The sequence below is a fragment of the Puma concolor genome, chromosome C1, assembly GCF_028749965.1.
Source record: "Puma concolor isolate L17-30 chromosome C1, mPumCon1.1.hap2, whole genome shotgun sequence".
Classification (NCBI taxonomy): domain Eukaryota; kingdom Metazoa; phylum Chordata; class Mammalia; order Carnivora; family Felidae; genus Puma; species Puma concolor.
In genome coordinates, this window is record NC_141674.1 from 199,533,908 (window position 1) to 199,546,827 (window position 12,920).

Here is a 12,920-nt window from a genome sequence, read left to right on the forward strand (position 1 = left end):
ATATCTGATAATAGGTTAGTATCCAATATCTATAAAGAACTTAGCAAACTCAATATCCAAAAAACAAATCCAGTTAAGAAATGGGGAGAAGACATGAATAGACATTTTCCCAAAGAAGACATTTCATTCACTGTATTTTGGTAATATAGGTATTAAAATATCTCTTTTAGATAAGAGGAAACTAAGGCTCAAAGAGCTTAAATTAATTAAGATCATACAGAAGAGCTAGAATTCAAACCTATGTGTAGAACATGACATACTACATCTAAAATCTAAGGAAGAGAACAGCTGATGTAACAGACAAAAAAAAAAAATCAATGTAAACATTAATTATTCAGAGAGACTCTCCTTCATGGCTTTCTCATGCTCCATCATGCTTTGCTGGGGGTGCAAAGCCCTGACCACTCCTTACCTGGGCCATTTCTCAGACATGTGTTTACAGAAAACAAACTTGAGGGATAAGGTAATGCCTCCCTTTGGAACAAACAGCAGACTTTCTCTAAAAGGAGTGGATCCCCCAATTTCAGAGTTCCTCTCCTTTATTTTCATTTTCAGCCTCTTAGTAATTGTTCCTTGAATTTAATAAGCACTGAGGATATGCTTGATGGGAAACATCAAGGACAAAAAGTTTTTTTTAGATGTTTATTTATTCATTTATTGAGAGAACGAGGGGCAGAGAGAGGGAGAGAGAATATCACAGAGCCTGATGTGGGGCTCAATCTCACGAACTGTGAGATCATGGCATGAACCAAAATCAAGAGTTAGTTGCTTAACTGACTGGGCCACCCAGGCGCCCCCAAAGAGTAAGTTTTTAAAAGAATAGGTATGAGAAACGAAGGAGTATTATTTCTAATTGTGAGTTTTGATTATTCTGAAAACAAAACAAAACTAAGCAATTAACTTCAATAGAAATAACAACTATTTCTTAGTGTCTACTTTTGTCTGGTAAGTTCTTAATTCTTTATGTTTTACCTCTTGCAACAATGCTTTGTTGTAGGTAGGTAATATTATTATGGTCATTTTACAAATGAGGAAACTGAGGCCTGGATTAAGTGGCTTGCCCAAGGTTTCAGAGCTGGTAAGTGGTGGAGCCAGGATCTGAATGCAGCCTCTCGTTCCAACACCCAGGCTCTCAATCACCTCATTAGGATGCTTACTACTATTGCTTTTTTGTTTGTTTTGTTTTGGTAGTAAATGGGAGCTTTTATAATGAATTGCTGTTTGGCATTCAGTTTTCATCAAAAAACATAGACTGAAAAAGAATCTGCAAAGAAAAAGGCTCAGTACGTGTTTCTGATATATACACAATACAACCTGAGGAAGATTCTGTCATCGCAAAAGGAGTGCACATGATTGGACAAATATCATTTATAATACATTATGTTAGGACTATTTGTACCTCATAGTTCTTATGAAAGTGGCTTTCTCTTGGCAAGGGTCAACGCTACAAATGTTCTTCCAAGTCCCAGTGTATGAAACCTAAGTCAAAACAGATATTCAGATAAACGTTTTAAAGGAAACCAAGAAGGAAATTGACTAAGGTGACTATCCTAGTTTTTTGTTTTTTTTTTTTTTTTTTTTTTTGAGAGACAGAGACCTCTGAGACCTCTGCATGAGAGGGGCGGGGGGTGGGGGGTGTGGAGACACAGTCCAAAGCAGGCTCCAGGCTCCGAGCTATAAGCACAGAGCCCCACGCGGGGCTCGAACCCACAAACAGTGAGATCATGACCTGAGGTGAAGTTGGACGCTTAACCGACTGAGCCACCCAGGCGCCCCTATCCTATTTTGTTGCTCAGCGTCTGAGGCTGGTAATTCACCTGAGTTAATCTCTCAATTATGCTTTCTACAAAAATTTTTTTTTCCCTCTTGGCACTGAGGTTCTTCCTCTTTTCCAGGAGTTTTCCCTGTGGATAATGGGGGCTCTCCACACATCTAAAATTAGGTAGCTGATGATGGGCATGCAAGAACCGGGAGAAGGACAACTTAGGGAAGCCAACCAAGTGAGAAAGAAATGCTAAGGTTAAAATGAAAACCAAACCAAAGCAAACCCCAAACTGGCTCGGCAACAAAATGTATATAATCCAAGCCGACTGTTTCTTGCGTTTTATCTCATCCACTCCAGGAGCTGCGTCCTAGGGTAACTAGGCAACGACATTGCCATGGTAACCAGTGAAGCTCAGAGGGCCCTAAAGCTTTGGGCTGCAGCAACCCTTAGGTGCGCGGAACTGGCTGGGTGGAAGCCGTGAGGGTGTCAGAGTCTCGCGAGAGCTGCGTGCGGTCTCGGGCAGGCGTCTTCGCAGTTGCTCTTAGGGAGGCAGCGGGCCGTTCCGCCTCAGATGGCTGCTAAGCAAGGACTGCCCACGTTGGCCCTGCGGGTCCTGGAAGAAGCGTTGGGCACGGGCTTGACCGCTGCTCGGGACACCGCGGAGGCGGTGGCCGCCGAGGGCGCCTACTACCTGGAGCGTATCCTTAAGTGTAGGCGCGGCCTCCAGGCGCTGCCCTTGGTAACGGGTTGGGGACGAGGGCGCGGGCTTCCCACTGGGGGCGCCCTCTGAGGCTTGTGGCTACCAAGCCGGCCGAGACGCCATTTGGACCTCATGGTGGCGTCTCCCGCACCGTGTTCCCCTGATAGCTACCCACTAAAATTTTCCCCTTTTCGGAGTGTTAGGCTGCCGCATTCCTGTTGGAAGAACCTTCAGGAATCTGGTACTTAGTCACCACTTTGCAAACTTTGGATGGAAGTTTTATGTTAAGGTGGTACAACAGATTGATTCAACCGTCCTTTCGCTTAGTGATTTTCCTAAATAAGCCCTAAACCTGCGGAATATCGTGGGAACCAATTCAGTAAGGAAAGTTAGGAGACCGGGAAAGACTTCGGCCTTTGCGTTTTAAGGAGCTGAAGCTCAGAATATTCAACCTGTGATTCTGTAGATGGTTCAGTTGACCAATGCTTAAATGATTTGTTGTGGTAGCGTCAACTTCCTTGGTAGTTGCAATTTTGGCTACTTAATAATAATTATTACATTTTTTTTTAAAGCAACTAAATGATGACCCGGTGAGCTGAAAAGGCTCGGAGGTGTTAGGAAGAAACCAGGCAGTGATGAGCAATTATCAATGGAAATACCAGAAAAATGGAATAGCTATATGTGAATAATTAGGTTCACTATTTCTTGGTAAGGCATTTGAGCTCACCTCCGCTGGGCACGTAGAGTAATTGTACTGGAGAGATAAGGAGAGTTCGTGAGAAAAAGGTGCCTTTTTTAAGGCAGGTGGGAGAGAGAGGGTTATCTGTTTTAAAGATATCAAGGAAACTCCAAAATCTGCTTTATTATTTCTTTGTCCAACTTTGAATCCCCCGGCTTTAATTCAAGACTTCAGAGATTCGGCAATGATTGGTTTTGTGGGCTTTGGCAAACTGGTTCACCTGTCGTGACTCAGGCTCTGTACACACCGGTGCTTCAGGGAGCTTTGAAGAACTTAGTTGAAAAGATCAAAGAGAATATGTGGTATTTTCTTCAATGCAAACATGATCTTTATAGGAATATAAGCTTCAATAGTTCAAAATCAATTTAAAGGAAATATGTAGGTGCCTTAGTGTCTTAAATGAGGCATTGTACTATTTTCAGAGCTCTAAATAGCTACTTTTCCCAGTAAAATTCCTTTTTAAATTCGAAAATGAGCCAACAATTCTTACAGAACTTAACTGCATCAAGCATAATGTTTTTCAGTGTCCCTGGTAGTGAATGGTAACCAGCATCTTATTTTTGTTTACATTAAGATGATTTCTGTAACGCATGGTTTGTTAACACGAGGCCAACACGATGGGTTAACTTCTTTGCAGATATCCCTGTGGAATAAATGGTGGACTCCCATATAGTACAGCTTTTCGGTTTATTTAATTTTCCAGGCGATCACTGGGTTACAACTGCAAATGTATAGCAGTTTGCAAAAAAAACCTGCCTGACAAAGATTTCTCCAAATAATCACATTTGTAAATATAAGCAACTCTAACTTTTTAGGATTTTATTATCCGGTTTATGAATTATCTTGCCTTTTTGCTTTTCTTCCATCTCCCTTTAGTTGACTACTATTTTGGATTTCAACCAAAGGGTAGTCCAGGGATAGCAGAACTACACAGATAGCTAGTTTTCCTACATTCATTGTTTAGGTGGGAAGTTCAGTCATAAGTGAGGCTTTAACTCTTAGTTAAAATGAAGTTTGAGGATTACTTTTGAATGCCAATTATCCTTGTATCCCTGGGCTCTCTTAACATGCATAATTAAGAGTTGACTGTATAATGTTATTTGACATTGTTTCTTAAGGCAATTATGATAGTTGCTGAAGTGAGACTTTCTTGGGTTTAAAGTCTTTAGCTCTCAGGTAATTTAATTGAGCTATTGCAGTGGGTAAATAAAAGTTATAATATGCACAAATGAATCAGAGATCTGATGTTCTCTACTTTGCACATATACTTAATCACTTCTACTGCATTTGTTCTTGGGCTTCGCTTATTTATGACTGAACAGATGCTCCTTAGAATACTAGACAACAAGATATCAATATTAAATCTTTAAAAGAGGTTGACTGTAATTCTTCAGGAAGTCACCCTTTTCTTTGCTGTTAAACATTCAAACATAAAGAACATGTACAAATTATTAGGGCCCAAACCGAAAACAGCCAGGATCCACCATGAGGGGAATGGCTTCATTAAGTAAAGTCCCCGTTTTCTTTGTAAGTTTAGAGTATGTATGCAGGAAAAATAATTCTTACCCCTGCAACACCTCTTCTTTGTAACCTACTACCTGTAAAGGCAGGTGTTATCTGTTTCTCTTCTGAAGCAATTCACAATATCATTGCTTTTATGTTTTAAACTTCTGCACAAGATACAAACATACATGTACATTGTTCCTTTCTTAGCTATATCCAGAGCTTTGAAGAAATCTGTTTATGAAAGCACATGAATCCTCTGGAGAACTCCTCATTAGAAAGATACTTGCAACACTGTAAAACATAAGACCAGATTTTAACTATGTGCTTTGTAAAGGGTCAAGTGTATGTAAAGAAAGCTGGTTGTTCTCTTATGAATGAATTCTCTATTAGAAATCAGGACAGCTTGGGTAAGGTTTTCCATATGGAGTAGGAACTACAGTTAATGTATGGCTAGGGACATATGGGAATGCCCAGTCCAATTGGGAGATGCAAGCTGGAATGAATTGTACTAAGAAAGCTAGTGTTTAATTGATTTTGTTGCTACGTGTCAAAAGAAATGTTCAAGGAAGAATATTGGAATACATGGACTCTAGGAAAGTGGAGCCCCCGAGGTATTGTCTTTGATATCTCCCTCCTTTTGCACTGATTCTCTGCTCCTTTAGCTGGATTTTGATTATTTTATCTTTCAACGCATTCCAATGCTAAGAATTTGGCTTCTTAGATAATGGAGATAAGTTTGCTGACCACTGAAGAGGTTTGCTCTGGCCCCACCAGCAATTTCTGGGAGTTGAGTGAGTTTAAACCAGTCTTTTGAAGCTGATCAACTCTGGATTCAGTCCCAAAGTCAACTATTTCTGAAAGTGCAAAATTAAAGATTCCATTAAACTAGTCAACTGAAATATGGCGAACACACTTAGACACCTCATCTAAGATGCATGCTTGTTTTCTTAAATTATATCCCTAGACAATCGTTCATTGTAATAGTAATGTTCACTGATAACTTTAATTAAAATTGAATTTTTATCATTTAACAGTCTTTTTATTCATTATTTTTAACATTTAGTGATTTTTCCCATCTCTTATGTTACTTCTCTGGAATCTTTGTAGTATTGAGTGAGCAGATATTTGTAAAATCCTTAATAATCGTTAGGTACTCAAGTCATCTATCTCTTATTATCATTGGGAAAATTAATTTGTCCATGGCATCTTAGTTACACCCTACATATATTCAAATACAAGGATAGACAGTCTGAATGTAGAATCTAGACCAAAAGGCATGTTACTAAGCCTGGAGTGCTGAATTTTACATGCATGAAAATCATAGGCTATTTGGAAAGAAAGAAAGAATTTGTTGTGTTGTCCTCTAGTCTGGGCAAACTTTAATGTGCATATGAATCAAAGATACAGATCTTTAAATGAAGACTAATTCAGTAAGTTCTAGTGAGGGCTGAAATTCTGCATTGCTAATAAGCTCCCAGGTGTTGCTGGTGCTGCTGGTCTAAAGAATATAATTGGAATAATAAGGCTGTAAACAAATTTCTTAACTGCCAGCCATCATATTTTCAGATAGAGGTATATCTATATTTTTAGTTATAGAGCCCGTATCTTTGGATCTCCTGGCATAAAGTTGGAAAAACTTAAACCACCACCCGCTATGAGAACAGTGAGCCTTATATTTTGAAAAGAAAGTTATTTTCCACCTTCTGAGGCAGAAGATGTGCAATGGTGTCTGGGGCAGGGGTAGCCAATAAATTTCCACTCTTGCCGTGTCTGTTGAATTGGTAGTGGCTCCCTGGTATGTGGTGTTAATAAGATTCTGAGACCACCTGAAGACTTGGTGGGAAAGACTGCAGAAAACAAATAACAGTGGAGAAAGTGGTAGCAAGTGGTAGCCAGTTATCTGCCATCTTCGGTGTCTATTATTCAGTTAAGTTAGATTATTCAAACTGGCATTCCTAAGAAAGGGAACCATGGCTGTGGTGTTTGCCATTTACAGTACTTTTATTTCAATTTGGTAAGTAAAATGTTGGTCATGAAGGATCCAGGCTAGATTTTAGATTGCCTTTATGTACATTGGCTCTGCAGTAACGGCAAAGATTACAAAGCAGTTTCTGTCTATAGTAGCTTTGGGAAATCATGTAAAATATAATTAACTGTGTGTTTCATTCCAGTTCCTTGTAAAGATGCTGCTGCTGTCAGTGATGCACCTCCAGTGCAGCACTGGGAAGAGACGAGCGTGTGAGGAACACTTTGTATGGTGTTCACATCTAAAAATCATTCATAGTTTTCTGGCTGTGGTTCATTTGTAGAGCCTTGTTTGTGACCCCATCATATCAACTGTCACCTCAAGCTCGACTCCATTATGCCAGCTGAAATGCTTCTCTGAGGCTTCTTGCAGTTGTGTCTTCTGTAGTACTGTGATGGATTTAGGGTTTCCTGACAGTTTCTACGTATATTGTCCTATTTTCTGATAGGATCTACAAGGTCGAGATCTGGTACAGATCCTGCCAGTGCAGAAACTGCCAGTCAGTTCACCCATGGTGACCAAGTGCCATCAGGGAACTGATACATAATATGCAAATTATATGCAAATCACAAGTATTACTAAATTTCTTTCAGAGCAAGGGGAGATGTGGAGTGGGACCCTTAGTCTGGGTGTAGGCTCTGATTCTGGGATACTGAATGTGGCCTAGAAATGGGTGGTGCTAAGGGCTGTGGCTGCAGGTCAGAGAGGAAGTGGAATCACCGACTTTACCCTGGGCAAGAGGAGACTAGAACACTAGGCACAATATTAGATGTCAACTTAGCATTAAGCAGGCAGAAAGGCAATAGCTAGACCTAAAGAGAATAGAAAGGAGGGAAAAATGAATTTCGGAAATGGAGTTTAACAATGTTCTTTGAAGGAATACTAGACAGATAATAAGAAGAGGGTTTTTCTTGGCATTAAGAAACTGATTTTGAGCCAGAATTCTGGTTTATTCTGCAATGGAAAAAAAATCACTTTGCCTGAGAACTGTGACCAGCTTAATTGTATGGACATTTCCTGCAGAATAGGGTCACCTTAGAGATTAAATTACACATGAGAAAGTTGTCCAGTAAAAGTAGAATGAGAGTAGAGGGTTTTTATCATTCAGGCAATTCTTGGTCAATTGCTTATTCCTATTCTGGCAACATTGCTTCTAAAGCAGTCTTTCCAACCTTTTTTTACACATGGTATTCCATCAGATCCTGCTTCACTCAGTCTTTCTGGCTGTCCCGATGGCCAAGGGAATCAATATCGGTACAATCCACAGTGTTCTCTTTATGAGAATGGGAGAGAGTAATTTCTCTCGGGCTTCACAACCAGAAATTGCTGTACATCTGCTGAGAAACTCATCTGTTTTTGTTGGATGGTTACGGAATTCGTATCTGATTACGTTCCCCTCTTTACCCAGACTGCTGGGAAGCTTTGGGTCAAATCTGTAGCTTATGTTTGACAGAGTTCGTGAGACTTTATGACATGTACTGTATCTTTACCTTTATCTTATTTCTGTTCTTTCTCTTTGAATTTCCATACTTACTTATTTTTATATTTTGTACTATATGCGTATTTGTAAACTGCCACACAGTCATTTGGGGATTCATCTGTGCATTTGTCCACGTGTTGCTAGCCAGCTCAGCCAGACAGATGCATACCAACGCACGTGCCAAATTACATTTATTTCTTCGGTAGCACCTCAACATCACATTTCAACTCAGTTGCTCTTGGGAAGATTTTATGTATGGATCATTTTGTGGATACTGAAAATACCAGTCAAGGAAAATAGTGGTTCCTATTTTGGATGTTTATCCTCTTCCTGACCTTTTGTCTCATTAATCTCTTGCCCTTGGCTAATTTAATCTTTGGGTTGGTATGTTTGCCCTCTTTTATACTTCTCTTTCCTTTAGGGTCTTCAAATTGAGCTATTTAAATGGTTTGATTTAGCTGTTGATGATATAACACTAGAAAGTTTGGAAAGTAAGTACCTAGGATTTTGGTAAAAATTGCACATTCTTGTTGTGTCACTGTAGACACAATATGATAATGTAGAAAATTCCTGATATTTTTATTCAAGAAATTTGTCTTTGTCACTTATAGGTATATGATTTTTGGAAGATTTCTTAATCTCCTTGATTAAGTTTCTTTCTTTTATTTTTTTATGTAGAAATGATTATATCTGTGTTATTCAATGTCAGAGGATTGTTGTGAGAATAAATATGATAATGATCCATATGACAAAACTTTTAAGCTTTATGAAATGGTAGTTATTTTTCCACTTACTGTTTTGATTTTGGGGAAACTATATTACTAGGGTTCAAAAGCTGTTGCCTCAGATATTTTCTGGGTAGAGTATGGCAGGTGTTGTTTGATATTTCCAAAGCTTTGAGGACAAATCTTTTTTTTTCTCTCTGTCTATTGCTATGTTTAACAACCTTTGCTTTGATGTTTCTTCTTCACATTAATCTTATCAGTTGGCTATTTTACAATTTTAAAGTCTATCTAAATGATTTTAGAATATTTACTTCTTTGTGAAATTTATTATGGTATGAGCAGTGATGAAGAATGACATTGCTTTTCTGGAGACTTAAAGACAAGTGGCTTCTTACAAAATCAAGTTTTAGTATACTTTTCCATAGAAAGGAGACTGATTTCCTGTAGCTGAACTTCTGGAAATTTTATTGAAAGAAGTGAAAATGTATCAGAAAAATCTAAACTTAGAAAGGAAGAAGATTTAGAATGAATTTTATTAATCCATTCATTTTAAAGCCTGGGGGAACTAGGCCATGAGAGACTTATGAGACTTCTCCACAGGTACTCCTCTCTTTCTAGAACAAGGAAAATAATAACAAATACTTGCATAGCGTATACTATAAGCTAGGCACCATTCTAAGTGATTTACATGCATTAACTCTTAATACTCTTGAAAGTCCTCAATTTGTCTGTGGTAGCCAGCTTCCATAGTGATTCCCACATCCTGATACTCATGCTCTTATTTAGCTCCCTTAGGCACTGAATAGGGTTGACCTATGTAACCAATGATGTGACTTCTGAGGCTTGGTCATAAAAGACATTGTGGCTTCCACTTTGTTTTCTTATATTGCTTATTCTGGGGGTAGCTAGCCGCTATGTCTTGAGAATGCTAAAGACGCCTGTGGAGAGACCCACATGGGGAGGAATTGAAACCTTTAGCCAACAATGTTAGAGCCATCTTTGAAATGGATCCTGTTGCCTCCACCGAGCCTTCAGAGGACTGCAGCCCTAGCTGCTATCTTCACTGAGGTCTCACGAGAGACCCCAAATCAAAATCCACAAGCTAAGCCACTACTGAATTCTTGAACACAGAAACTATGAGGTAATGGATGCTTATTGTTAAGCCTGAAGGTTTGGGGAGTTTGTTAAGCAATAATAATAAAAAGTACAGATTTTGGCACCTGAAAGTGGGATTCTAACATAAGAAATCCTTTAAAGTATTAGAGTGGCTCTGGAACTGAAATAGGACAGATGTTAGAATTTCTTTAAGTAGGATGTTAGTGAAAACTAAATACTTTGATCAGACTGTTAGTGGAAGCCTGGTGGTCTCTTAAGAAGGCTGCTGGCAAGGGACTAGAGAGTGAGGCAAGTGCTATTGGAAACTGTTCCATGGTAGTAGATTAACTAATATAGGTAGGTCCTTCACTCCTGGTGCCCAGTATGGGTAAATTTGCCATATGAAGTTCATATGGGTAAATTACCCAGTATGGGTATTATAGGATCAGCTGCAGGGTTGCATCTTTTTTTTTTTTTTTTTTTTTTCTGTAGTAGTTTAATCTACCATGTTAGTTTTTAATTAGTTATTTTACTTACTTATTTAATTAGTTAAATTAAGTAGTTATTTTTGAGCCAAAATTACTTTTCACCATATTATTGGGAGATAAACTTGTTTGACAATGAAATACTGGCCTTTTGATGGTATCTGGTTCCTAAGAATTGTTCGTAACTGAAATAGGCTTAAGTGACTTTCCAGTTGGATAAACAGTGAAGAGTTACTGCTTATGATGGAACTGAGTCACAAAGCTGTATAACCCATCTTTTAGAGGTTTAGAACTGTGTGGAAGATAATTGGCAAACACTTCAAGTGTTTACATAGCATAGAAGACGAATATGGAATAACAAGAGAGGTTTAAGTATAGCATAGTGAAACCTGTACTTCCGGGGCTGATCACCAACTGTGTTAGGTCCTAGCTGTGTAACCTTGTGCTTGTGAGTCCTAATCTGTAAAATGGAGATGATTATAGCTTGCAGGTAGGATGAGAATGAGGGACAGTGTCTGCTTCTCTTAAATACTATATAAGTGATATCAGTTCTTATTACAAACAGCATGAGTTGTTATATACACTTTTGGCTAACTCTTGGAAGATAATTTCTCATAACCAGCAGCAAAACAAAAGCTTGGCTAATCTCGTCTTTGATTTTTGTAACCATTACTATACGTTAAAGTGTTTAATTTCATACATTTTGAATGAACTTGGCATAATCCCATCTGTACATATGGAGAGAAATGTAAACCCACCAACCAACAAAATGTTAATGGTATATGTTTTGATTTCTTTCAAAATTAAACATCTTGAAGTTTTCATTTGTAATTAAAGTAACTTATGATTTTTGAAAGTCTTACAACAATGCTGTTAGAAGTTTTTACTAGTCATTTCCATTGATATTTTAATGCTTATTTCTTGATACTTTATGGACCATTGAATTATGATTACTGTATACTTTGCTTTAATTAGGCTGCCTTTCCTGTGAATGAAATTTAATTTTAAAATTGAAATATATAATAAATAAGAATATATTTAAGTAATTTTTATTATGAAAACATTGAAATCTGTTTTTTACTTATATATGGATATTGGTGTGCTTTTTAGAAATTCGTAATACTTTAAGAAGTCACAATGCACTGTGAATGACTCTGGAGCTCTGAGAATTTAAATTAGTTTGAGATAAATTAAAAAATTGACTGTCATAGTTTTCATGTCCATAAGTTTTCTTTTCTCTTTCTAATCTATACTATCTTATTATATATACCATGTACATTTTTGTAAGCCTTACAATCAAGTTGGAACTCATTAGATAGTAAATAGATGTATGGGAATATAGTTTTTTATAGGTTTGGGTTCTACAGAGCAATGCTTTAAAATAATAATAAAAATATTTTGTTTTAAGATATCTATATTTGTAGGTTATATGGGGAAGAGAAATTTTAAAGAGTTTATATTACATTTACCTACTCGGTGAGATAAATGGATCTAATACCGAATTTTAATGTCAAATCAATTTTAAACGAATCATTTTATCCCATATATCTTGAGATTGAAACTTGACATGATTTCAGAGGTCACTGTAACTGAGGCATCTGAAGATGATTATGAATATGAAGAGGTAATTTTTTCATTTCAAGTATTTACTTGTAAATTCATTGTCATTCTTATGAAATATTCATTTTATTTTATTTTATTTTATTTTATTTTATTTTATTTTATTTTATTTTATTTTTTGTTTTCCTTAAGAGATGTTAGTTTTTCAACTGAATTTAGCTAATATCAGCTAGTTAAGAGTGAAGTGTGAAAGTTCTGTTTAAAAGTTTAGATTGGTTAATCCATCTGGCTCTTTTGGTTTCCTGTTAATTGTGCGTCAAAGTTAACTCCTTATCCCCTGCCTTGTGGATCCTTACTACAGTTTGCCTGTCCAGCAGGCATTCCTTCCCAAACATCCATTCTGCTCTTGGATGGGTTTTCCAGATTCCCACTACTGGCTGTAGGTCAGATCCCCTGCTTCCTTTCAGCTTAACTCTAATTCTGTGTGTAATGTAGTTCCTGCCTCAAATTTTCCCTTTCATTCACTGTTTGGATAGGACCTATCGTTCCTTCTGAGATGTGGCACCTAGAGTCACTCCTAAAGGATAGGCACTGCAAGTGAAACTGTGGAAGCAAGCCTGGCAATTTGTGGCCTGAGCAAGTAAAAGGACCAACAGTAGATAACTTTTTATTATACTAGTAAAATAGAGATAATATGAATATGTGCCATATGAAATTACTGAAGGAGTTAATGTAAGATACATAAAACTCATGAGCATGTGAGAAGCACACAGTGAATGTTAACCATCATTATTATCATAGTTAGAGTCCGTTGCATTTTTCCAAGAGCATAACATTCA

At 37.6% G+C, this 12,920-nt stretch overlaps 1 protein-coding gene across 2 annotated transcripts in view; it reads left to right on the top strand.

The window, feature by feature from the left end:
• Positions 1–2,195: 2,195 nt before the first annotated feature.
• SPAG16 (sperm associated antigen 16) overlaps positions 2,196–12,920 on the top strand; it is a 1,014,588-nt gene continuing 1,003,863 nt past the window's right edge. Inside the window, exons 1-2 of one of the 2 annotated variants that reach the window (XM_086719555.1) lie at positions 2,196–2,463; positions 12,099–12,145. In XM_086719555.1, coding sequence (XP_086575681.1) covers positions 2,337–2,463; positions 12,099–12,145 — 174 coding nt within the window. In that variant the 5' untranslated portion in view covers positions 2,196–2,336. The remainder of the gene's footprint in view (positions 2,464–12,098; positions 12,146–12,920) is intronic. The other variant, XM_086719554.1, reaches the window with a different exon arrangement.